The 25,040-nt window shown below is 58.9% G+C and overlaps 4 protein-coding genes across 14 annotated transcripts; 1 reads left to right on the top strand and 3 right to left on the bottom strand.

The window, feature by feature from the left end:
* Nucleotides 1-74: 74 nt before the first annotated feature.
* USP39 (ubiquitin specific peptidase 39) lies at nucleotides 75-6,985 on the top strand. Its single transcript, XM_085080506.1, has 12 exons — nucleotides 75-531; nucleotides 1,245-1,314; nucleotides 1,401-1,495; nucleotides 2,427-2,563; nucleotides 2,877-3,029; nucleotides 3,602-3,827; nucleotides 4,425-4,502; nucleotides 4,576-4,643; nucleotides 5,129-5,460; nucleotides 6,229-6,364; nucleotides 6,445-6,531; nucleotides 6,634-6,985. The coding sequence occupies exons 1-12, from the start codon at nucleotides 75-77 to the stop codon at nucleotides 6,679-6,681; spliced, it is 1,887 nt and encodes a 628-aa protein (XP_084936632.1). The 3' UTR covers nucleotides 6,682-6,985.
* A 107-nt stretch (nucleotides 6,986-7,092) lies between these two features.
* On the bottom strand, nucleotides 7,093-10,564 carry SFTPB (surfactant protein B). 5 transcript variants are annotated; one of them, XM_085080512.1, is made up of 7 exons: nucleotides 10,133-10,561; nucleotides 9,485-9,618; nucleotides 9,065-9,133; nucleotides 8,384-8,482; nucleotides 7,831-8,196; nucleotides 7,263-7,367; nucleotides 7,093-7,181 (listed from the first exon to the last, which is right to left on the bottom strand). In XM_085080512.1, exons 1-7 carry the CDS (start codon nucleotides 10,299-10,301, stop codon nucleotides 7,146-7,148), a joined length of 978 nt encoding a protein of 325 aa, XP_084936638.1. In that variant the 5' UTR covers nucleotides 10,302-10,561; the 3' UTR covers nucleotides 7,093-7,145. The 5 variants fall into 5 exon arrangements, with proteins under 5 accessions (XP_084936638.1, XP_084936636.1, XP_084936637.1 ...); XM_085080510.1 differs by having other exon boundaries at nucleotides 7,819-8,196; nucleotides 10,133-10,559; XM_085080511.1 differs by having other exon boundaries at nucleotides 7,819-8,196; nucleotides 9,485-9,609; nucleotides 10,133-10,555.
* A 1,927-nt stretch (nucleotides 10,565-12,491) lies between these two features.
* MXD1 (MAX dimerization protein 1) lies at nucleotides 12,492-21,020 on the bottom strand. 3 transcript variants are annotated; one of them, XM_085080517.1, is made up of 6 exons: nucleotides 20,824-21,015; nucleotides 20,644-20,740; nucleotides 17,520-17,549; nucleotides 16,353-16,467; nucleotides 15,558-15,717; nucleotides 12,492-15,476 (listed from the first exon to the last, which is right to left on the bottom strand). In XM_085080517.1, the coding sequence occupies exons 1-6, from the start codon at nucleotides 20,894-20,896 to the stop codon at nucleotides 15,292-15,294; spliced, it is 660 nt and encodes a 219-aa protein (XP_084936643.1). In that variant the 5' UTR covers nucleotides 20,897-21,015; the 3' UTR covers nucleotides 12,492-15,291. The 3 variants fall into 3 exon arrangements, with proteins under 3 accessions (XP_084936643.1, XP_084936642.1, XP_084936641.1); XM_085080516.1 differs by having other exon boundaries at nucleotides 12,492-15,479; nucleotides 20,824-21,007; XM_085080515.1 differs by having other exon boundaries at nucleotides 12,492-15,717; nucleotides 20,824-21,020.
* Nucleotides 21,021-22,046: 1,026 nt separating this feature from the next.
* SNRNP27 (small nuclear ribonucleoprotein U4/U6.U5 subunit 27) lies at nucleotides 22,047-24,846 on the bottom strand. 5 transcript variants are annotated; one of them, XM_085080522.1, is made up of 6 exons: nucleotides 24,645-24,846; nucleotides 23,709-23,829; nucleotides 23,237-23,349; nucleotides 23,030-23,109; nucleotides 22,871-22,935; nucleotides 22,047-22,354 (listed from the first exon to the last, which is right to left on the bottom strand). In XM_085080522.1, exons 1-6 carry the CDS (start codon nucleotides 24,679-24,681, stop codon nucleotides 22,300-22,302), a joined length of 471 nt encoding a protein of 156 aa, XP_084936648.1. In that variant the 5' UTR covers nucleotides 24,682-24,846; the 3' UTR covers nucleotides 22,047-22,299. The 5 variants fall into 5 exon arrangements, with proteins under 5 accessions (XP_084936648.1, XP_084936649.1, XP_084936646.1 ...); XM_085080523.1 differs by having other exon boundaries at nucleotides 23,237-23,346; XM_085080520.1 differs by having other exon boundaries at nucleotides 23,709-24,117; nucleotides 24,645-24,842.
* Nucleotides 24,847-25,040: the final 194 nt, after the last annotated feature.

Below are 25,040 nucleotides of genomic sequence, written 5' to 3'. Positions count from 1 at the left end.
CGCCTTTAAGAACCCCGCCGGCCCGGCGCGGACGCCGGCAGGGGGCGCCGCAGCGCGCAGGCGCGGTAACCCTGATGTCATCCTCGGCGTCTGCGCATGCGCACAAGGTTCCAAGGCCGTTCCATCCATCCCCCCACTGCACATGCGCAGAGTCACAGACTGTTCGACCCTGTGCTTGGGGTGCGCACGCGCACAGTGCTCTCGCCGCCGCCATGTCGAGCCGCGGGAGGCGGGACCGCGATACCCGGGACCCCCGCGGGGCTTCCGCGGCCTCCTCCGCCCGGGGCTCCTCCCGGAGCCGTCGCGACGCCGATGCCGAGCGGCCGCGGGGCCGGCGGGAGGCGGAGCGGGAGCGCGCGCGGCGGGAGACTGCGGAGGCGCTGCCGGTGGATCTCGCGCGCGTCAAGCGGGAACCGGGCACCGGCACCAGCGTCTGGGGGGGCTCCGGCACCGCCGTCCCCGCCGCACCTGTGCGTGTGAAGCGGGAGCGGGAGCCAGATGGAGACTCCGATCCTGAGCCCGAGCCTGCCGGTGGGGACCGGCGGGAACGGATGGGACTAAAGGGTTGAGGGGAAACGAGGGACTGAGGGAAGTAACGGAGGGACGGGACACCGGGATGGAGTACGGGGAACGGAAGGGAGAGGAGTACTGGGGTGGGTGTGGAGAGACCATGGGGTGCGTGGGGGGGGCGCAGCACGGGGAGACGCGGGGGGACACGGTGGGATGTGGGAACACACCAGGGTGTGGGGGAGGCATCATGTCAGGGGGGCCGTGGACTGGGCGGTGTGAAGGGACACTCCAGGGTGCTGGGGCCGGTGGAGGGCGGTCACAGTGGTGTCCCGGAGGACACCAGGGGGACAGGACTGTGTGTGTGCAGGGGAATTGGGGTGTCCTCTGAGCTGATGGGGGAGATTCTGGGGTGTGACAGGAGGAGCACACTGGGATGTAGGGGGAAAATCGGGAGGGGGGTGGATGGGGAATGGGGTGTCTAAAGGGATTCTGGGATGGAAGTGGGGTGTCTGAGAGAATTCTGGAGTGGACGGGGTCACACCAGCGTGTGCAGGGAGGCACCAGGGCTGATCCTTGGGGTGCTCAGCTCAGCTGTGGGCAGGGTCTGGAGACACTGCTGGTAACTGAGGATTAGCCCCGGGGAGTTGTAATGGAGGTGGGGCTGGAAGGGGGTGTCATCCTGGTGCTTTTGGGGTCCTCGTGCCCCGCTTGTTAACACCGTCCTACCTCCCTAGTGCGCTACGGGCGCTTTGACCCCGAGGACCAGCGCAGCCGGCACTGCCCCTACCTGGATACCATCAACAAGTGGGTGATGGGGGTGTTTTGGGGTCCCCCTGTCCCTGCGGGTACCCCAGCTTCCCCACAGCCCTGTGACACCACCCTTCCCCCAGGAGTGTCCTGGACTTTGACTTCGAGAAGCTCTGCTCCATCTCTCTGTCCCACATCAATGTCTACGCCTGCCTTGTTTGCGGGAAGTACTTCCAGGGTGAGGCTTCCCCCCAGGGCTTCTGGAGGGCACAGGGATGTGAGGAATACCTGGGGGCTGCTGGGAGGCCATGGGGTCATCAGGGACACCCAGGGGCTGCTGGGAGACATGGGGACACCCAGGGGTGGTAGAACATGGGGGATAGTCTGGGGACAGGGTGGATGTTGTGGGGGGATGCCCAGGGATAGGGGTGCTCCTGGAAAATAACCTGGGGACTGGGGTGTTGTCTTAGGGGTGACAAGAGACATGTGGGGTTGGGACTGCAACCAGAGAAGACATAGGGGACACGCAGGGGGAACACCAAGGATTCAAGGGGCTGCTGAAGCGGGGAATGGGGGTCTGCAGGGTCTGGGGGGCTGCCTGGGCAGACATGAGATACCCTGGGGTCCAGGGGGCTGCTTGGGGGGGCACACATGGGACAGCCAGATATTGATATGTTGCCCTGGGGGACACACATAAAGACTGGGATGCTGCTGGTGGGGGGGGGGGGCATGGGGGACACACCAGTACTGCTGTGATGGGACTTGGGGATAGGGGTGGTGATGAGGGGGATACCCAGGGACTGGGGTGGGGCACAGGGAACACAAGGGTGTTACTGGGTTACCCCAGGGGCTGCAGGGACACCCAGGGACTGCAGTGATGCTGAGGGACACAGGGGACAACCAGGGGCAGGAATTCTGCCAGGGAAGTTGACAGAGAACAGCCAGGGACAGGGGTGCTGTCAAGGGGTACAAAGGGGATGCTCGGGGAGGGACACCATGGGGACACCCAAGGACAGGGTGGCTGCAGGGTGAACTTCGGGATCCTTCAGTGGGCACAACTCCTGCCATATGTGGGTGGGGGATCTTTTCTGTGCCCCCTCCCTCTTCATTTGGCTGCTCTATGCCTGTTCGTGGTGTCCTGTGGTGCCCTGACGGTGCTGTCCCTCCAGGCCGCGGGCTGAAGTCCCACGCCTACATCCACAGCGTGCAGCTGAGCCACCATGTGTTCCTCAACCTGCATACACTCAAGTTCTATTGCCTGCCTGACAACTATGAGATCATCGACTCCTCACTCGAGGACATCACGGTGTGGGGTGGCTTTGGGGGTACTCCAGCTCTGGGGGGCATGGGTGGGGTCCCCATTTCTGGGGGCTTGGGTTTGGATCTCCCTGGTGCTGAGGAGGGTCAGGTTTGGGGTACCCTGACTCTGAGGTGTCAGGTTGGGAATCACCCTGTTTCTGAGGAGTCAGATGTGGGGTCCCCCCAACTCTGAGATGTTCAGGTTGGGGTACCCCAGCTCTGAGTGTGGGGTTCAGGTGTCCCCAGTTCACTGGGGTACCCCAGCTCTGAGGGGTTCAGGTTGGGGTCCCCTCATTTCTGAGGTATTTCCCTCTCTGCAGTATGTTCTCAAGCCCACCTTCACTGCCCAGCACATTGCACATCTGGACAAACAGGCCAAGCTGTCCCGGGCGTACGATGGCACCACATACTTGCCTGGCATTGTGGGGCTCAACAACATCAAGGCCAACGACTATGCCAATGCTGTGCTCCAGGTGACACCAGGGTTTAAGGCTTCCTTTTGGCGTGAAACCCTCCCAAAACCTCTCTGTGGGTCTGACAGGGAGGAATTCCATTTTTTCTCCCATAGGCTGTACACCGTGGGGATGTTCAGGCTTTGTTCTGGGGTGAAACCCTCCCAAAATCCTGCTCTGGGGGTCTCAGAGATGAATCCCATCTCTTTTACCATAGCATATGCATCGGGGGGATGCTGGCTTCATTTTGGGCTGAATTCTGTCTGAAATCCTCCTGAAATCCCACTCTGGGGGTCTTGAGGGTGTATCCCACCTTCTCCAGGCATTACACTTGGGAGCTGCAGGTGTCCTTTTAGGGTAAAAGCCCCTGATAACCCTCCCCAGAACATAGTTGTGGGGCTGACAGGAATCAGTCCCGCCTCTGGAACCTTTCGAACTCAGACCATTCTGTGATTTTCCCACAGGCTTTATACCCAAGGCAGTGCAGAGTTTGTTTTGGGGTGACTCCCAACCCCCCCCATAACTCCCCCAAAACCTTTCCAGATCACCCCTTTGAGGGCCCTGGGGCTGAATCCTTCCTGCTCTCTCTCCAGGCCTTGTCCAACGTGCCTCCCCTGCGAAATTACTTCCTGGAGGAGGAGAACTACCGGCACATCCAGCGCCCGCCCGGGGACATCATGTTCCTGCTGGTGCAGCGCTTCGGGGAGCTCATGAGGAAGCTCTGGAACCCCCGCAATTTCAAGGCGCATGTGTCACCCCATGAGATGCTCCAGGCTGTGGTGCTCTGCAGCAAGAAGAACTTCCAGATCACCAAGCAGGGTGGGGTTTGGGGGGCCAGGGCTGGGACTGGGGGGCAGAGCTGAGTTTGAGGGGAAGAGCTGGAACTGGGAGGCTTTGGATTTGGGGGGATAGGGCTGGATCTTGGGGCCTTTAGATTTGGGGGGCAGCTCTGGGTTTGGGGTGCAGTGATGGATTCAGGGCTGTGGATATGGGGGCAGAGCTGGATCTAGGAGCAAGGCTGGGTTTGGGGGGCAACACTGAGTTGGGGGGTCAGCACTGAATTTGGGGAAAAACTCTAGACCTGGGGGGCAGTGCTGGATTTGGCGGGCAGTGCTACATTCAGGGACTAGGGCTAGATTTGGGGTGCAGGGCTGGATCTGGGGGACTCTGAAGTTTGTGGTGCAGGGCCGGGTTTGAAAGGCTTTGGGCTCTGAATTTGGGGAGAAGAGCTGGACCTGAGGGGCAGGGCTGCATTTGGGGGATAGGGGGCTGCATTCAGGACTCTGGATCTTGAAGCCTCTAGATCTGGGGGGCAGGGCCAGGTTTGGGGCTTGGGGCTGGGTTTGGAAGCTGGGCTGGGTCTGGATTCAGGGAGCAGAGCAGGATCCAGGCTCAGCTCCACCTCTGCTGTTGCAGGGGATGGGGTGGAGTTCCTGTCCTGGTTCCTGAACGCGCTGCATGCGGCGCTGGGTGGCACCAAGAGGAAGAAGAAGAGTGAGTGGGGGAAGGTTCTGGGGGGGCCCTTGGGGGCCACTGTACCCCTGCTGAGCCCCTGCTGTCCCCCCAGCCATCGTCACCGATGTGTTCCAGGGCTCCATGCGCATCTTCACCAAGAAGCTGCCACACCCTGACCTGGTGGGACTTCAGGGGAATGGGGGGTGTTGGGGTACAGTGTAGGGGGGGAGTTCAGTGAGGTGAATTGGGCTGTGGCAGGGGGTGATGGGTGTTGGGGTCCCACAGGGAGTGTTGAGATATGGTGGGGGTGGTGACACTATGGGGGAGTGTCAGAGTCAGATGGGGGGTCTGGGTGTGGGGTCTGATGGGGAGGTGGGGTGCATCAGGGGGTAATAGGGTCAAATGAGGAGTGTTGGGGTCAGATGAAGGGTGTTGGGGTATGGTGAGGGGTCTTCGGGTACAGCAGAGGGGTATCAGTGTCCAACTGGGGGTGACAAGGTGAAATGAGAAGTGGCAGGGTCTAGTGGAGAGTGATGGGGCGTGCATTGGGGTACAGTGGGGAATGTTGGGATCCAGTGAGAGATGTTGGGTCCAACGGGGAGTTACGAATCAAACGGGGGATGGATGTGTCCAATGGGGATGTACCCCATGGGTTCCCCTGTCAGCCGGCAGAGGAGAAGGCGCAGCTGCTGCAGAACAGTGAGTACCAGGAGCGCATGGTGGAGTCCACGTTCCTGTACCTGACCCTGGACCTACCCACGGCGCCACTCTACAAGGATGAGAAGGAGCAGCTCATCATCCCCCAGGTGCCCTTGTTCAGTATCCTGGCCAAATTCAACGGCAGCACCGAGAAGGAATACAAGACCTACAAGGAGAACTTCCTGAAGCGCTTCCAGCTGACACGCCTGCCCCCCTACCTCATCTTCTGCATCAAGCGCTTCACCAAGAACAATTTCTTTGTGGAGAAGAACCCCACCATCGTCAACTTCCCCATCACGTGAGCCATGGGCAGGGGGCTCGGGGGGCTGGGAGCATGTGCAGAGAGTTGAAAGAATCTTAAGAGGAGATGGTGGGTATCTGGGGAGAGGCTGACGGTGTCTAGGGGGGGGCTTGAAGACTTCTGGAGGGGATTTGTGGCTATCTGAGCATTTGTCATGGGGGTTGAAAGCTGTGAGGGATTGAAAGTGTTTAAGGAGGCATTTGTGGGTATCTGAGCAGGGTTGTAAGCATTTAGCAGGGGTTTGAAGGCATCTTGCGTGGTTGGAAGCACGTGGAACCATCTAAAGGGAGATTGTGGGCATCTGAGGGAGTTTTAGGGGTATGCAGGGGGGTTGTGAGTATCCGAGTGGGGTTTTGGGGCAGCTAGAAAGGGTTGAAGGTATCTGGGAGAGTTTTGTGAATATTTGGGGGGTTGGTAGGCATCTGATGGGGTTTGCAAGCATGTGGAGAAGGTTAAAAGCATCTAGGAGGAGATTATGGGCATCTGGCGGGGCTTCGTAGGCATCCAGAAGGGGTTTGAGTGGTTTATAGACATCAAGAAGGGGTTTGAAGGCACCTGGGGGGCATTTCTGGGTATCTGGGGGTGTCAGGGCATTTGAAACATCTGTGAGGGGTTTGTAGGTATATAAAGGGTGTTGTGGGCATCTGGGGAGGTGGAGATTGGAACAGTCCAGGAGGCATTTGGAAGCACCTTGGAGATGTCTGTGGATACTGTGGGGGATCCCCTGTGGCCAGCGCCTCTCCTGAGGGAGTGTGGGGTCCTCAGGAATGTGGACCTGCGGGAGTACCTGTCAGAGGAGGTGCAGGCTGCGCATGCCCACACCACCTATGACCTCATCGCCAACATCGTGCATGATGGGAAGCCCTCGGAGGGCTCCTACCGTATCCACGTCCTGCACCACGTGAGTGTCCCCTCCTTGGGGGAGCTGGGGGAAGCCATGGGGACCCCTGAGTCACCCTGTCCCCTCCTGGGTCCTGGCAGGGCACAGGGAAGTGGTATGAGCTGCAGGACCTGCAGGTGACTGACATCTTGCCCCAGATGATCACCCTGTCTGAGGCCTACATCCAGGTGAGGTGGGACAGGGGAGCAATGATATCCCCAGAATGTCCCCTGACACCCCCAGAATGTTTCCTGTGCCTCCCCCCGCCAACCCCTCCTGCTCTCCTGCAGATCTGGAAGCGACGTGAGGAAGATGAGACAAACCAACAAGGTGCCTGAGACCCCTGGGGACACCCAGAGACCCCCTTGGGGACACCCCCAGCCCCCTAGGGATACCCTGAGACCCCTTCTTGGAACACCCGGTGACCCCTTTGGGAGCACCCCAAGCTCCCCCGGGGACACCCAGAGACTCCCAGGGACAGCAATAGCTTACCTGGGGGCACCTCCATCCTCCCTGCGATCACTCAGAGGCCCCCAGGGGGACACCCAGACTCTCCCTGGGAGCACCCATAACCCACTTCGGGACCTACAGTCCCCCCGGGAGTGTGTGTGTCCCAGTAAATGCCACCCACTATTTTTGTAACTCATTTTCATCTTTCCTCTTTGGGTTTGTGGGGGTTTGTGGTTTCTGCTGCTTCCTGTGACACCCCCCAGCACTCATCACGCCCCAGAACACTGCAGACACCAAGGCAGAGCTGTATCCAAGCTTTATTGGGCAGTGCTGGGCAGGTCCTGGTGCCCTCCTAGAGCCAGACGTGGTCCTGGCAGTGCTGCAGGGCCTGCGAGGGGCGGAGAGGTCAGTTGGGAGATGTGGGGGGTGGCAGATTCCCTGTCCCTGTGTCCCCCCCGTCCCTACTCACCTGGCAGCGCCGGGCAGCTTTGGGGCCAGAGCACCAGAAGACAGGGCCCAGGGCACAGGGGCCCAGAGGGAGGGACAGCGCAGGGGGACTGACACCCTTGGGGTCCTGTGGGGGGGACATGGGGGTCAAGGGTCCCCGCAGGACCCCCCAAAGGCCCTTCCCCAGGGCTGTGCCTTGGGGACTCTTACACTGTCCTCTTGAGGGAGGGTGGCACTTTATGGGGACCTCAGCGTGTTCCAGGGGTGGTGGGACTGCCTTGAAAATGTGACACCCCAGCATGTGTCCCCAAGGACTGTTGATACCCTAGGATATGTCCCATTGGGACTGCGCCACCATTTGTGTCCGTGGCATGGCTCCTGGAGACTGTGACACTCTGGGATGTGTTACGGGGGCTCTGACACTCTGGGAAAGGGCTGTGGCACCTCAGGATGTGTCTCCAGCAACTGTGAAACTCCTGGACAGTGCTGTGCTTGGGGTGCCCTGTCGCCTTCCTGGGGACCATCACTCCCAGCCATCCTCCTGGTGTTCCCCCCTTTTTCCCCCTGTCCCTGCTCACCTCCTCACTCACACACTCTGCCAGGCGCACCACGATGGCCTCCAGCACCGAGGGGGGTGGCAGCGTCCCGATGTCCTCGTCATCCCAGTTGTCCTCGTTGCGACAGGCGAGGAACAGGCGGCAGAGCAGGCGGGGGCCCAGGCGGCCCAGCAACCCCTCGAGCGCCAGGGCCGCGTAGCGCTCGGCCAGGCACTGGCACGCCCCTGCCACCGGCAGCGGCAGCGCCCGGCACAGCCCGGCCGCTGCCGCGGCCACCGAGGCCACGGGGACAGCGGCCTCAGCCCGCGCCACGAGCGTGCGGCACAGCCAGCAGAGCGGCAGCGGCAGCACCTGCGGGGACAGCCCGTCCCCTCCGGAGCCCGGCGGGGGCACGGGGGCCTGCGGGAGGGGGGGTCACTGCAGCCCGGTGCTGGGGCCGGGGGTCCCCGTACCCTCTAGAGCTCAGTGCTGGGGCTGCTGCCGTGCTTGTGCCCCTCCCAGCACCTTGGTGGCCGTGCCGGTGGCAGTGCAGATGGCCGAGGGGCTGCCGCCACCCTCCCCTACCCTGCCCCCAGGGCCCCCGTACCTGCAGGTGGGTGCCCAGTGCCTCAAGGATGGGCACGGCCAGGGCGGCTCCGGGCTCTCCGTGGCACAGCTTCAGCCTGGCACAGACCTGCCAGGGCATCTGCGGGACACCAGACAGTGACCCAGGTGCCAGTGTCCCCAAGCTCCCAGCACCCTGGTGGTGTGCCCACTGCCCCCAGCAGACTGGATGTCTCTGGTGGCCAGTGTCCCCAAACCCCCTTGCTGTGTGCCCCCACGAGGAGCTGGACCTCTCTGAGGAGGTGGTGGATGAGCACCCAAACCACAGCCCCAGCATGGCGTCACCAGGACCGGCAGACTCAGGCACAGAGGCTGCCCCCAGCACCTGCTCTGCCACCACCTGCACCAGGGCACCCACAGTGACACCCACCACTGCTGCACTCACCACCACCACGCCCCAGCCACACCTGTCACCACTACACCACTGGCATGTGGCATGGCACCTGTCACCATGGCACCTGCTGACATCTGCCAACACTTCACCCACCACCCCAGCATCCACAGTGGCACACATCACCATGGTGGCATCTGTGACCATGGCACTTGTGATGGCACCCCTGGTGGCAGCCACGACCTCAGCAACCACAATGGCGCCTCTCTGCGTGGCACTTGCAGGCATATGCCACCATGACACCCAGTGGCACCTATCCCCCATCGTGGGCACCTGCATGGCCGATTGGTTGGAGGTGTGGTGGAGGAGGTTGAAGAGCTGCTGGCACACGGCACAGGCATCCTGCAGGAGAGGACAGCAGGGACATGGGGATATGTGGGAAATGGGGACATAGGGACAGAGGGATGTGGGACATTGGAGAATGGAAACAAGAACAGGGCTATGGGGAGCCTGAGGACATGGGGATGTTGTGGCACAGGGATGCTAGGAGGTGGGACGCTGGGACATAGGGATGTGGAACATGGGAACATGGGGACATGGGGACCAAGGAGGGTGCATATGGATATACTGTTGTGGGACCATAGTGAGAGTATTGGGACCCCTGTGGAGTTTTGGGGACATACAGGGGATACGGGGACAAGGGCAGGGTGGGGGAACATTAGAGGGGTGATGGCAACACATGGGTTCTCTCACCATGTCAGGACGTCCCTGGGTGAGGAGGGGGCAGCGCCCCAGGGCTCCACAGCGCAGCGCCGTAACCCAGCTCTGGCACCAGGCGGAGGGGGGCACCCCACAGCCCCACCCCGGCGCCCCCAAACCTGTGGCCACTGTCAGCACCCAGCCGGGGGGGAACCAGGAATCCGGGCGTCCCCCAATACACCCCCCTTCAAGTCACCGCATCCCAACACCAGACCTCTTGGTAGGATACAGCTGTGGGGGACTCCCCTCAGTACACCCTCCCACTCCAATACCCCATCCCTGGAGGAACCCTGTCACCCGGGATCCCCACCCAAAAACACACACCACCCCCAAAGCCCCAATCCTGCCATCATAGGGGGACCTGGGTGGAAGGGACCCCTCCATTGCAGTCCCCAATACCCCATCCCGCCCTCACCCACCTCTCATGGGGGGAGCTAGATGTCTGGGACTCCCCCAATGACAATCCCCCCAAAACCCCATCCTAGTCTGAGACCCCTAAGGGGGACCCAGGGTTGCAGACCCCCACCCAAGGGTCCCCTTTAGCCCCCCAGGGGGCAGCCAGGTGTTTGTGCCCCCCTTACTTCACCACAGGCACACTCAGCTCTGGGGGTGCCACCAGGTGTGGGGGTGCAGGGGCCCTACCTGGGGTGGTCCCGAGCAGGGTGAGAAGCAGCAGCAGTGCCAGGACCATGGTGGGGGACAGGGCCGAGGACGGGGACAGTGGTTGGGTCATGGCGGTGCTGGCAGGGCTGAGCCTGCGACCTCTTATAGCCCCACGGGATGTGGCTGCTGGGACGGTGCCAGCACACATGAACAGGTGTGTCAGAACCACGGGAACACTGCGGGGGCTGCCACCCCCGCCCTGTCACTCTCCTGCTGGCACCATGCCCCGGTGTCCCCTATAGCCATGTCCTCACTGGGGTCCTTGTTCAAGTACCCCATGTTTCCAACAGGGACCCCTTTTAATGGCTCCATGTCCCCACTGAGTCCCCATTGCTGTCCTCACATTCCCTATTGGGGTCCCATGTCCCCATTGAGACCCACATTGGGGTCCCATGTCCCTATGTCCCCCACTGGGGTCCCCATGTCACCACATTCCCACATCTCCCTATGTCCCCCATGTTCCCACACCCCCACATTCCCATGTTCCCCCCACGTCCCCAAATGTCCCCATGTCCCCACACCCCCATCTTCCCCTACACTCCTCCATGTCCCCAATCTCCCCACATCCCCTCAAACATCCCCATATCCCCCCCAGTATTTCACCAACTCACTCCCCTCTGCCATTTCTCCACACAACCTTGTCCCCATGTCCCCTCCATGTCATCATGGTCCCACACCCCCATGTCCCATTCCCCCCATGTCCCATTCCCCCCATGTCCCTTCATATCACCTGCCAAAACCCCTATGTTCCCCTGTTCCTTCGTGACCCCATGTTTCCCAACCCTGCCATGTCCCTCCAAAACCCCCAATGCCCCTATGTCTCCAAACTCTCATGTCTGCTCCTTGCTTCCATGCCCCCCATGTCCCCCGACCCCCATATGCCTGTGTCCCCCCATATTCCCCGATGTTCTCATGTCCCCACTCCCATATTAGTATGTCCCACTCCATCCCCTCCCCGTCATGTCCCGCGTCCCCACACCCCCATGTCCCCCATACTCCCCAGAGTCCCCATATCCCCCCATGTCCTGCCCATCCCCCCAGCTTTGTTCCCCCCCCCACCCTCTGGGTGTGGCCCCCTCTCCCCCTCCCCCTCCGTTCCTCTTCCCGGCATGTCCCTCCCTGGTCACGACCTTGTCCCCACTTGCCACTCGAGAGCCCTCAGCGCGGGCGCGGCCGGAGGGCGGGACCCCACGCGGGGGGCACCTGCCCCAGGTGAGGCACCGGGATGGGCCCCAGGGTGGCACAGCATCAACGGGCCCCCTGTCCGTCCCCGCCCCCTTCCCCCACCGGGCCCCTCTGCACTGTGTTCCCAGTGCCACCCTCACACCCCTGTCCCTACCTCCTGTACCCTCTGTGTGTGCCACGCTCCGTGCCCCAGGTCCCAGTGCCACCCTGCATTTCCCAGGTCCTGCTGTGCCCCGGCTCCGGCAGCTTTGGGGACACACGGGGGAGGGGCTGGTGCCGGTTTGCTCTGGCTGATCCAGGGCTGCGCCCCCGGCCAGGGGTGAACCCCGGCAAAGCCCAGGGACAGGAGGCCAAGGCCAAGGGACAATGCACCAGGTTCGGGACACAGGGACGTATTTTCCTGTGCAGGCTTTGAGGCCCCAGGGCCTCCTTTGAGAAGGACCTAGGGCACATAGGGTGACGTGGGGACAGGGCAGCCCCGGGGTGTGAGGGTGGCACGGGGGTGGAACACGCAGGGTGGCAGAGGAGCACAGGGGACAGAGTTGCTGCTGAGGACCCCGTCCTGGGGCTGCTCCAGCTGTGACCCACCTACCCCTTCCCAGCCCTTCTTGGAATCCCCAGACTCCCTCCAGAATCCCCAAATTTCCCCTGGACTCCCCAGTCCCAGGGTGCTCATGGAGATGGGGCTCTCCTGTGGGGACACAACGGCGTCTCCAGGGAGGATTTGGGGGAGTATGGTGGATTTGGGGATAACATGGTGGATTGGGGGGGACACCCAGCAGCAAGGACAAGATGCCCAACTTCCTTCCCTCGGGCTCCTGGCACTTTTCCCGTCACTTCAGCTGAGTGGGACCCACGGGAGCCGAGTGAGGAGCTCCAGGGCCAGCAGGACACAGGCTCCAGCCCCAGCCTGGCCCTGGGAATTGGCAGAGCCGGGAGCAGCACTGGGATAAAGCCAGGCGAGGGGCACCTGAGACAGCTCAGGGATGGAGGATGTAGCTGAGGGAGGTGGGGGGCTCAGCCTGGAGGAAAGGAGGCTCAGGGGAGACCTTTTCACTCTCCACAACTCCCTGACAAGAGGCTGGATCTGCATTCTCACCATCCCCATGGCCCTCCTGCTCCCTTCACACAGCAATTCCAGCTCACACGTCTCTTTCATAACGAAATAATTTATTTCCTAACAATCAAACAAGACAGAAATATCCATGGACACAGCAAAGATCTCCTAAAACACAGAATTCCTAAAAAAAAGCACCATTCTATTGGCTTGACATGGGATTCAGCCCAACAATGGGATATTTACATCAGAAACGGCTGGAAATGGGATCCCTGTCCGCTCCTGACTGCCCAATGGAGCCGAGGCCGGGGTGGATCCGCTTCTTGGAAAGCAAAAAGAACAGAAAAAATGACGGAAAAGCACAAATAAGAGGTGTCCCAAAGAATAATAAAGGAAAGGTTGAGTGGAGATGTGATGGCTCCACTGGAAAAATTAGTCATGAAACAAATATTTTGGTGCTTCCCGGGAGCTGGCGGTTCAGGATCTGCCTTCCATAAGAAAAAAGAAAGGAAAAACAACCCCAAAATGGGTGTTTTTGATTCCCACCCATCTGTGCCCCGATCCAACTGCCCCCACTCCCTGGATTTTTGTCACAACCTATAAAAATGTCCTTCCTGCAGCTTATTTTATAGGAATGCTGGTGGATCAGTAAATTCCAGGAAAAGGCTGGCACCACCAATGGGTTCCGGGAGATTCCAGGTTAGTGCAGCGTTTTGGGGGTTCCCGGAGCACAGCCTGACAGTGCAAAGGGCCAGGAAGGGTCAGTCTGGGATAGGAAGGAAAAAAAGGGGAAAAAAAAGGCATTGGGAACTCAAAAAGGCACAAACCTGCCAAAAACCCTCATTTGTGCTGAGGCCAAAACTTCAGAATGTCCAAAACCAATCAAAAATCAATGTTTTGTACCTCTGGAAAGGCCTTCCCAATGCCGGGAATCACCTGCCCAGAGGGTTCCGCTGGGATTCCCAGGTGAAGGATGTATCTTGGCAAAAGCCACCTGAGCCACTGGCCCCCAAGGGCTGATATTCCAATTTTTCTCGATGTTTTCCATATTTTTGCCTTTTTTTCCCTCTTTTTGAAGGCGCAGGGGGTTGAGCTCAGGTGCCCATGGTCTGCAGCAATGCCAGAGGGTGGGAAATTCCAGCAGCTTTAAAGGAAAACCCCTTGTGGTTTGAGGTTTTTTTTCTCCTAGGAGCCAGCACGTGGAAAAAGAGCCAGAATCTGGGGAATTTGGGCAACTTGTAGGGCCTGTGCCAGCTTCCCACTTCCCCAAGTGAGCCAGGAATGGGTTTGGGGTGTTGAAAAGGAAAGGAAAAGGGGAAAAGGAGAAAGAGGAAAAGTGGAACAAAAAAGGAGAAACAGAAAAACACGAAAGGAGAAGAAGGAGGAAGGAAAAAAGGAAGATGAGAAAAGGAGAACAAGAAAAGGAAAAGGGGAAAGGGAAATGAAAATAAATGGAAAAGGAAAGGAAAGGAAAGGAAAGGAAAGGAAAGGAAAGGAAAGGAAAGGAAAGGAAAGGAAAGGAAAGGAAAGGAAAGGAAAGGAAAGGAAAGGAAAGGAAAGGAAAGGAAAGGAAAAAAAAAGGGGGGGAAAAGGGGAAAGAAAAAATAGGGGAAAGAAAAAAGGAAGGAGAAGAGGCAAGGACAAAGGAAAGGAAGAAGCACTGGAGTCTTCCGCTGCTCATCCCCTTGCACTCCATAGAGCATCTCGGTGCCTTCCTGCACCTGTGTTTCCTGAAAGAAAGGGACCAGCAGAGCTGGCTTTGTATCCCAACACCGGGAAAAGCCCTTGGAGAGCTCTTCGCCAACTCCTCACTGGGGCCTTGCCAGCTCCATGGGGCTGGAAAAGCCCTTGGAGCAGCTCAAGGGGAAAAGGAAGGTGGTGGAAGCAGAGCACTCTACATGTCAACATTCCCAGAGCATCTCTAAATGCGGGAAGCTGTGGGAATGTTCCCTCCAGTGCACTGCAAAACAAATACACATCATGGACAGCTCATGTGTGCTTCATGCTCCAGCTTGGAACCCCCTGCCCTCTGGGGCTTCTCTCCCTGTGGTGGCTTCTGGAATCCTCCACAAGCCTGGAAAAATCCCGGATGGATGGAGACAATCCAGGGGGTCACATGAGGTTATTGCTGAGCGGAGGCATCATCTTTGTGCTGAAGGGGTGGAGAGAGTTCATGAGCTCCCTACGAGGTAGAAAAAAATGTCCCCGAGACTAGAAGTGTGGAAAAGGAATTCCAGGAGTCTGGAATGCCATGCCACAGGAGGTGGGATGTCCTGTTTGGGTTTAGGGAGGGCAGAAACTTCCCAGCCCAGAGGTGGCCGACCCGAGGGGTGAGGATGGCTCTGAGCCCCCGGAGCACTGTTCCCCACACCAGGAATGCTCCAGGATGATGGAAGGGCTGGGATGGGGTGTCCCTGAATATTTAGAGTCAGGGGGAAGGAACCCCCGACTGAGGCTGATCCCTGTGCCCGAAATGCTCTGTGTTCCCAACTTGGCTCCGCTCTGTTCCAGATGGAAATTCCACAACGGGCCGGTTCTCTCTTTGGATCTGCTCCCAGAAACTCAGCATTTTGGGTCCTGAGGATTGGGAACATGATGTCGCCACACAAATGCAGAGATTGGGAATACCAGGCAGTGACAGCCTGGGCAAGAACCCAGGGAAGGCTCTTGAGATCGCTGTTATTGCCACAATATTCCCAGGGGCTTCCACGCGTGGCTGGAATGTAGGGCCTTGCAGAGGAGATTTGGCCGGGATGAGAAGCCGGCGATGCAAGCGGAGCTCCGGATCGGCCGGACGTTCGAGTTTTTCCGTGCAGGGAATGCTGGAAGGGTTGGTGTGCTGGCTAACGGTATCCAAAGGGAACAGCAGTGGTGGAACGGCGATGGGAAGTGCTTCCTATATCCCGACAGGAAGCTTCCGGCTGCTCGCCAGCTTTGCCCTCGTCCCGCCGGAGCTGGAATATCCCTCATCGCTGCCGAGGCTCTGGAGGCTCCCGCGCTCATCCGAGTCGCTGGGGCTGCTGCTGCTCCAGTCCAGGTCAGCCGGGAGGTCATCCGTGCTCTCCACATCCACGTCCATCTCTTCTGCCAGAGGAATGGGAACGGTTGGAGTTCCAGCACGGACAGACCTTTCACCAGCCTTCCCCCAGTGCAGGCTCTCACCTCGATCTGAGTCGGAGCGCTCAGAGGAAAGGCTGGAGCCGATGCTGTCTATCCTGACCCGCTCCATTCCCAGTTTTTCCAGCTGCCGCTGGAGGTGCCGCTGCTCCCGCTGCAGCTGCTCGATCTGGTGCAGGGCCCGGCGCTCCTGGTCCTCCAGCTTCTGCGGAGGGGGACATGGGACCCTGAGCTCCCAGGATTCCCTTGGACACCACACGGCATTGCTGGCCCAAACCACCCCGGTGTAGCCACCACCAGCTCCCGAGGGGCTACTGGCTTCAACACGCTTGGGATGTGGAGCCATATGGATTCCAGCTCCCGCAGGTATTCCCAGCCCAATGCCAGTGCTCTCCCAGTTATCCCAGCCTGATCCAGCACTTTCCCAGTCACCCCAGAGCAGCATCAACTCTCCCCAGTTATCCCAGCCTGTCATCACTGCTCTTCCAGTTATCCCAGTCCAATTCAGCACTAGCCTCATTACCCCAGCCCTATTCCAGCCCTCTCCCCATTATCCCAGCCACATCCCAGTCCTCCCCACATTATCCCAGCACAATCCAGTGCTCCCCTAGTTATCCCATCATGATGCCAGTGCTCTCCCACTTATCCCAGCCTAATCCAGCGCTCCCCTAGTTATCCCATCATGATGCCAGTGCTCTCCCACTTATCCCAGCCTAATCCAGCACTGTCTCAGCCATCCCAGCTCAACCCAGCACTCTCCCAGCCCATGCCTTGTACTGGGATGCTGCTCTTGGCACCGACCTCGGCCCTGCTGTGGCTAGATCCCATTTGCTGGCTCACCTGGATGTGGAGCCTGGCTCTGGTGAGGAGGCTGAGTGTTGTGTGCCGCCCCGCTGCTGCTCCCAGCGGCACCAGCCCCTTCAGCCTCTCCAGGCACAGCCGGAGCTGGGCACGCCTGGAATGGGAGCACACAGATAGATCAGCTTCCCAAACGGCATTCTCACCCCACTGGTGTGGAAAACAGGTGCCAGGAACTAAACCTGGCCTTCCCAGCCTCCATGGGCTTCCAGAAATTGGGAGGAAAGTGCAGCCAGGCAAAAGGATGTCTTGGAAAAACCTCACGGATAAACCCTGCTGGCAATCCAGCCTGCTGGGATGATTCCTGGTAAGGAGATGCCAATGACCTTGGAATTCTGCGCAAGAATATCCACTTTTGGTCATTCTCTTCCATCTCAGGAATACTCTTTGGTTCCTGCTGACAGCTGAAGCTGCCCAGGTTGACACCCAGCTGCAAATCCCCTGGGACAGCTTCTTTCCCTATTTTTAGTAGGAGCAGGATGGTTTTGAATACAAAACAAAATTTTGTATTTGCTCCTTGCAGGAGCACTGACCATGCTCCAGGAGTCCTCCTTATTCCTGTAACATCTGGGTTTTCTCCGCATTAAAAGGTAGGATGTTAATGCTGGAAGGAAACTCCAGCTCCTCAAGGAAATCCCTTTATCTGCTGAAAGCAGGGATGTTCCCAGCACATCCCAGTCTCCCCGTGTCCATTACTCCAATCCCAACATGTAGGTCAGATCCTTGGGAATAGGTTGTAATACCCATCTCTGAACTGCCCAATCCCAGGCAGCTCCAAACTGTGATTTTGCAATGACCTGCTGGTCTTGTTTGGGATATGCTGGGAGTGAACAGGGATTTCCTCACCAGAAGGACCTCAGGATGACAACACAGGCAAAGAAAGTGGGATTTACTTGGGATAAATCCCAATCTCCAACTGGCTCAAAGATGAGCCTGTGAAAAGATAATGGTCCTGAATAAGTGGAGCAGGAGCTGGCTGTGGAGATGGATATAATTCCCAACCACCAAGGACAGGGAATGCTTTAATCCTTGGTGTCCTTTACCCCATTCCTTCTCTCCTACACCCTCTCTCAACCCATCTCAACTGGAATACCCCTGGAAAGAAATAATTCACCCAAGCACAGCTCCTGACAACCCTCTGGCACTCACCTGTTCTTTTCCATCTCATTGTGTGTCGACCTGGAAAATAAGGAAGAAGTTATTAATTCCTCTGTTTGATTAGGGATTAACAGTTGGGATTAAAATGTGGGAATTAGCAAAGGCTCGCTGGAAAAGCTGCAAAACCAGTGGGCTTCCAGAGCTCGATATACCCAGGGATGGTGAATGGCAGGATGCAGATGCAGAAATTGCCAGATAAATGGCAATAAAAAGATCAGGAAAACCATAAAATGGGATGTTTATCCTGAGACTCAAGTTTTAGAGCTGGGATTGGGATTAACAGAGGTATCAGTGCTGGGAAGTTGCTCCATCCTGACACTGGGCAGCATCTGAGTGGTCATGTCTGACTCCAGGATCCCCAAATTGGCTCTGGACACGCTGCAGACCAGGAGCCTCCCAAGCCTCACCGGCATCCCTGTTCCTCAACCTGCCAGGAACACAGTGTGGAAAAAACCTTCCCTGTGTCCAACAACACAGAGCAGCTCCAGAGGAGACTCTGAACGTGCCACTGACATATTAAATCAATGACAAATTCCCCCGAAACTCAGAATTTCCAGGGAGCTGGGAATAGGTGGAAAACACAATCTTCAATTCATTTTCCCTCCTTTGAAATCCAGGAAAGAAGCCACAGGAGGCCACACTGCTCCTGTTCCCAGGAATGATGCTTAGGGAAGAGCTGCTTCCTATTCCCTTCCTAAAACCTCCAGAGGACTCAAGAAGCTCCACTCTAATTTGGGAAAAATGTTGTTACGTGCCTGAAAACATAAATGTGGGAATAACCCACAGGCTATTTGGATGAGGATGTCTACTGGGATGGCCCCATGGGATCTGGGAGTGCTGGAAAAACAAGGGATGTCACTGAAGGGAAAATGAGGGATGAACCAAAGGGAAAATGACGGATGCACCAAAGGAAAAATGAGGGATGCCACCGCCAGTAGTGGAAGATGCTCTCTGAGATCTCCTTTGCTTTTACAGCAGCATCTCCTGATCGATCAACCTCCTCCAGTGGCTCTGTTGGCTTTCTGGCAAGATCGGTTCCCAAGGGCCACATCTCCCACATCCCCCGAAATGTTCTATCCCAACAGAAACACTTCCCACTTCAACAGCCAGGATTATCCTGACACAATGGAAGGGCTCAGCTCTCCAGTTCCCATGCAGTCACTCCATTAAATTTTTCCCTGGATAAAACCATGTATTTCACACCCAGCCATTTACCAAGGGATTGCAATGGGCTGCAGCCTTATGAATTTCTCCCTTGATCCTAAATTATCCAAACACTTCCCAAGCACTGGTAGGGACAGGGGTAAAGCTCCCATCACCTCCACAATCATTAATTACAAATCCATTCCTTCTTCTGCCTGGATCCTCCCTTGAATGGTTGTTTTCTCTTCTGGCTTGCATTCACCATCACCAACATAGAAATATATTAATTAACTGATGGATTTAATTTTGGATAAAATAAGCAGGGACGGAGGGGATGGCAGCTTCACTCTGAGTCAAGTGAAGCACATCTGCACACCCACATCCTCTCCAGAGTGATTTTGTGCCCATGGAATCACTGATTATGATTCCCACTAGTTTAAACTTCATCTTACCACCAGCTTTCCCTTCAGAATGTGGTTTTTATTTCTGAAAACCATAATAGATTGGCCTGAAGTAAACAAAATATTCCGAGAAGGAAACCCAGAGCATGTCCAGGCAGGACAAACCACCAGATTCAGCTGGAGCCTGTTTGATTTGAGCCCAGTGGCCTCAGCTGCACCCCACCCCCCGAGGGGCTCCTGACATCCCAAAACACCTGAATGGGTGGGACACGGAGACACCCTGGCTCTAGGAGACACCAGGAATCACGGCAGGGACAAATACAGGTGGATTTGTTCCGGCAGCTGCCAAAGGTCGTTCGCCGTGGCGTCATGCAGACGAGATTGCTCCCAACCAGGAAAGAAGTGACAGATGTGGTGCCATCATGGCCTGGCTCCTCCCTGGCATGGTCCAGTGCTGGTGACGTGTCAGGATGAACCTGCTACCCCCCACAGCTTCCCCTCAGCTGGGTGCACATCCTGGAGTGAGCCCTTCCCAAAATCAGCAGGTGGTTCCCCCACCACGAGGATTCAAGTGATTTTAAGGTTATTAAAATGATGGAATAAAGCCTCCAGGATGGTAGGATTTGCTACTAAAATTCAATGTGGGTGCTTAGAGCCAACTTCAACTTGGAAGAAAGGTGATTTAGGATTTAAAATCAGTAAGCAATAAGAGGGAGAAACAAATAGAGCGGAATAATGGGGAGGAACAATCAAGGAGGCATAATGGGAGGCTCTGGGTGCGTTTCAGGGTGGATAATTAAGGAGGTGGCAGGAGGATGCCCTCCAGCCCTGCCCGGACCCTTTGACAGCAGGACCTCTCTGGGCTGGTCACCCAGGGACAGAAAGGTCCCACCCACGGTGTCACACACCCGGTAACAGGAGGACTTTGGTGACAGCAGAGCCCCACCCAGCCCTGTCACACACCCAGTGACAACAGGACCTCACTGGGCCCGGTCACCTGATGACAGGAGTCCCCAGTGCTATCATACACATCCAATGACAGGAGGACCTCCCTGTAGCCCGAACAGCTGGAGACCTCCCCCGGGCCTGTGACACCCTCAGTGACGGTGGGGAGCCCTACCAACGCCCGGGGATCGGGGTGTCACCCTGGCCCGGCCACAGGCCCAGTGACAGCGGGGCCTTCCCGGGTCCAGACAGCTGGGGACAGGAGCGCCCCAGGCCTGTCATACACCTGCAGACAGAGGAACCTCAGCGGAGACTGAGCAGCGCCATGACAGGAGGGTCCCCCCGGTCCTGTCACACACCCGGTAACAGCGGAGTCCCACCAGAGCCCGAGGACCGGGAGGGTGACCCCGGCCCGGCCCAGTAACAAGGGCCTCACCGGGCCTGGACACTCGGACACAGGAACCCCCTCGGGCCTGTCACATTCGCCCAGTGACAGCAGGGGCTCACCGGGCCCAGCCATACGGTGACGGAAGCTCCCCCGGCCCGCCCAGGAGGGACCCAGAGCCCTACAACGGCCGGGCCCGTTCGGTCCGGTTCCCCCCCGTCCCGCCTGGTGCCGCCGTCACCTGCCGCCGCCGCCGCTCCTCCGGGCCTTGGCGCGGCGCCGCGGGGCCTCCCCGTCCTTCCCGCCGGGCCGCAGCGAGGCGTAACCGTGCTCGGCTTCTGCGGAGACACAACGGCGGGCGCGGGTCACCGCGGGGCCCGGCCGGGGGTACCGGGGGCACCGAGGGGGGCGCGGGGGGTACCTCGCTCCCGCCGCTCCAGGAACTCGGCAGCGTCCAGCAGCATCTGGATGCCGAGGCGGGGGGGGGCGGCCATGGCGGGGCCGGGACGGGCCGCGACCGGCGGCAGGGGGGGCGCGGCGGCCTCTGCCCGCCCCGAGCGGCCGCTCCTCCAGACCACCCGCGCGCCACGCCCCCTCCGCCGCTCATTGGCAGATGCTGAGGGAGGCCCCGCCCAGAACGGCTGCTGATTGGAGGTCGAGGGGGAGGCCCCGCCCAGCACCTCCATGAGCGGCGGCGAGGTAGCGTGCCCGAGCCCGAGGACACGCCCCCCCCTCGCTGCCATTGGACGAGGGCGGCACGCCCTCCTGCCATTGGCCCGACCCCTCCCGCGGCGCACCACCCACACAGCAGCCCCGCCCCGCTGGCCGCACGTACTGCCCTGACTCACTTCCTGCCACTCAGCCAATGGCGAGGCCGGACAGGGAAGGGGGCGGGGCCCCGACTACGTGAGGCAACGTGAACCCGGCGGGGATCCCCGCGAACAGGGACAGACCCTCGGGACAGGGACCCCTGTGGACAAGGACAGAAACCCCGGGACAGCGACAGACCCCGGACAGGGACAGACCCCCTGGGGAATGGGGACCTGACAGTGACAGGGACCCCCCGGACAGGGACAGACACCCCCCCACACCCAGGCAGGGACCTCCCAGGGCTGTTACTCCCCCAAGAAGGGACAACCCCAGTGCACCCCCTTTAGAGCCAGGACCCCCCCACCCAGGGCAAGGACCCCCCTTGCATAAACCCTGCTCCATAGCCAGGGCCACCCCCTAGGCAGCCACCCACCTTGGGAAGGACCCCCATACCGGGGCAGTGACACTCCCAGGCAGGGTCCCCCCCCATCCCACTGCAGGGAGAACCTTGGGCCCCTAAATCAGGAACCACGCGGGCCCCCCAGGGAGAGCACCCCCACCCCAGGCAGGGCTCAGAGCACCCAAAGCCCCTCCCTAAACTGGGTGCACCCCAGATGCAACAGCATCCCGGGGGGCATGTGATGGTGGGGCGTCCCAGCCTCGAACTGGTAATTCGGTGGGGTTGAGGGAGGCAGAAAGGCCCCACTGCCAAGCACCTTCCGTTTGAGCCCAGGGCTCAAACCAGGTCCCACAGGATTGAGCTGATTTGCATCAATTCCCAAGCATTTGTGTGAGGGAGAATTGAAGCCCTGCTTTATCTCTGAATGATAAAAATTAAAGGGAAAAGTAGATCTGGGATTTTATTAACAGGGAAACAAACCAAACCCAGGAAAAACACAGGAAAACCCCGGCCAGGAACCGACCCTTTTTTGTAAAAAAATAGTAACAAAAATCTGGGAAATGGATGGCGGCTCTGGCCATGGGATTTGTTGTGAATAAGCCAAATTCCACTGGAATCCAGCATCGGAGCCACCCAGGAGAGTGAAGAGAAGCTAAATCCTTCCACGGTGGGAGTAATGTTCCAGTGTCAGGCGATGAAATCCAGGGGCCTGTTGAATCCTCCTTTTCTGTTCATGTATTGCCTGGGTGAGGATGGAGCCAGAGTCAGCCCTGGATACAAGGAAACTGGGACAAAAATACCTGGGGGAGGCTGGGAACTGAGCTCAGCGGCCATAGGGAACCCAATTCCCTGTGGATTTGATAAAAAAAAGGGCAAGAAGGCTCCCAGAGAGTGGCTGCTCTGGAGGTTGGGCTGTGTGAGGATCCTGCCAGCAACACCTGGCTCAACCCCCAAATTCCCATTGACAAACTGGGTGTTTTTTGGGAATAAACCAGGTGAACAGCATCACTTCCCTTTGCTCCAATCCCATTCAGGCCTGACTGGGCACCCTGGTGTTCCTAACGGTCTCCTCAATCCTCATCCTCCTGATTTCCCCATTTCCAGCGGGATCTGGAGAACTCTCACCTCTGCTTTTGCCTCTAAACCTCACAAAATTTCCATTTTCCCAAGGCCTGGAAGCTAGATCACCATGAGACAGTGGCCACAGTTACCTCACAAAACAAAATACTCTTTCTAACCCAAGAATGGGGGGACACACCTGTACTTCCTCTTCTGGGACACGTTGATGGCATAGGCGTTGGCGGCACCATCCACCTTCTTTCCCTGAGGAGAAACATCCCAAAATCCTATGGATTATCCCCAAACAGGGCAGATGACACTGCAGAGCCCACAGGAGTGGCCCTGGGCCAGCTCTCACCTTGGTGGTGTCAAAGGAGGCAAAACCCATCATCTTCATCATCTCAATCTCTTCCTCTGTCTTGCCCTCCAAATCCTCCTCTGACGGAAGAAAATCCAGGATTGGGCAAACATGGATGTTGGGATTCCCAAAAATCTGCGTGTCCCTGGGCTGGTTCAGGCCTCACAGGGAATCTGGAAGTGTTCCAGGAGGAAAATCTCCCCTCACCTGTGATCTGCCGCTCCTTCTTGGAGTCCTTGAGCTCCTTCTTCTCCTCATCCCGGCGCTCCTTGGGCCGTGCTGGTGATGAGGAGCTGGAGCGGTGTCGGCGCGGGGACCTGCTGGGGCACACGAGGTGGGGCTGCAATTCCCACCTGGAATTCCCACCTGGAGCTCCCATTGTCCCTGGTCACTGTCCCTGGGCTGCCCTCACCTGGCTGCCCCCACCCCACGCCGGTGTCCCTGGCCCTCACTTGGATCATCCTTGACCTCACCTGGGTCATCCCTTTCTTCACCTGCATCATCCCTGCCTTCAACTGGGTGTCGCTCTCCTGACCTGGATCATCCCTACTCTCACCTCAATGTCCCTGCTGTCACCTGGATCATCCCTGTCCTCATGTGGATGTCTCACCCCTCATCCAGACAGTCCCCACCCTCACCTGGATGTCTCTCCCCTCACTTTAATGGTCCCTGCCCTCACCTGGATCGCCTCCGGTGCGGGGAGCGGGACCGGCTCCTCCTCCTGTCCCTGTCCCGGGACCGGGATCGCTCCCGCCGCCGCCTGTCCCTGTCCCGGGATGTGGAGCGCGAGCGCCGGCGCTCTGCCCAGGGAAGGGTCAGCTCCTGTTTCCCTGCCCGCTTCCCAAAGGAAATCCCCACAGAAAAGCCCAGCTCCCAAGCAGAGACCCCTGGACAGCCTCTCCCACCCCTGTCTGACATCCCCAGGACAGTTCTGGGCTCAGGGACCCCCATGGGCACCCCAAGGAGTGGAAAGAGCGGCAGAAAAACCTCCACCTGGAGTGGCGGGAATCATCCAGGGGGAAAATCACCCGGGGGGTAATCAGCCAGGAGGGAGGACTTCCAGCTATAGGGTGATGGTCCCCAAAAACCTGAGGAAGGTAGAGAGGGGTGGGTGAAGGCGGGGGGGGAGGAGAGGAAGAGGAGAAGGAGAGAGATGGAAGAGAGAAGGAGAAGAAGATGAGGATGGGGAGGGAAGTGGAGGAGGAAGAAAAGGAGAGGAGAAAGAGAAGAGGAGGAAAAAGAAAAGAAGGAGGAAGAGGAGGAGGAGAAGGAAGAGGAGGAGGAGGAGAAAGGGAGAGGAAAAGAAAAAGGATGAGGAGGAAGAAGATGAGGAGGTAGAAGAGGAGGCTAAGGAGGACGAGGAGGAGGGAGGGAGTCTCTGCTCTCCCCAAAGCGAGGAACCGAGGCCTCTCCGCCGCCTCCCGCCCTGGAGGGTCTCAGTCGCCGCCCGCGGGTTTGGGGGAGCCCCGGCCCAACCCCCCCCCTTCCCGGGCCTGGTCCTTCCACCTGCCCCCCGGGCCCGGAACCCCCCAGCCTCGTCCCCCCGACCTCCCCCGGGGTTCCCGTCACCCCCTGGCTCCCCCCCGCGTCCCCCTTCCCTCCGATCCCCCCTCACCCCGCCGCGGCGGCGACCGGGAGCGGCTACGGCCCATGGCCTCTCCTCAGCCCCGCACTTGTGCTCCCACGGCGCCGATCGCCCGGAGCGGGAGCGGCAGGAGCGGCGGCAGAGGCTGCGGAGGCAGATCAGCACCGCATCGGGACGCGCCGGCCCTGACTCGCAGCCCGCCCTAGAGTCCCGCCCAGCCCCGAGTGCGAGCGGAGGGACGGGAGGAAGAAGAGAGCCGGAAGGGGAGGGGAGGAAGGCGGGGCAGGTGGTGGGGTAGGTAGCGTCTGTCGGCCGTTGATGGGTCGCTGCGGGCTTGGAGCGCTCCGTCCTGCCCAGCCCGGCTTTTCCCCACGCCCGTCCCTGCCCGTCCCGTCCCTGCTCCCGGTCCGTCCGCGCGGGTGGAGT

The sequence above is a fragment of the Lichenostomus cassidix genome, chromosome 22 (genome assembly GCF_008360975.1).
Source record: "Lichenostomus cassidix isolate B80296 chromosome 22, HeHo_3.0, whole genome shotgun sequence".
Classification (NCBI taxonomy): Eukaryota; Metazoa; Chordata; class Aves; order Passeriformes; family Meliphagidae; genus Lichenostomus; species Lichenostomus cassidix.
This window is presented reverse-complemented; position numbering and strand designations above follow the sequence as displayed.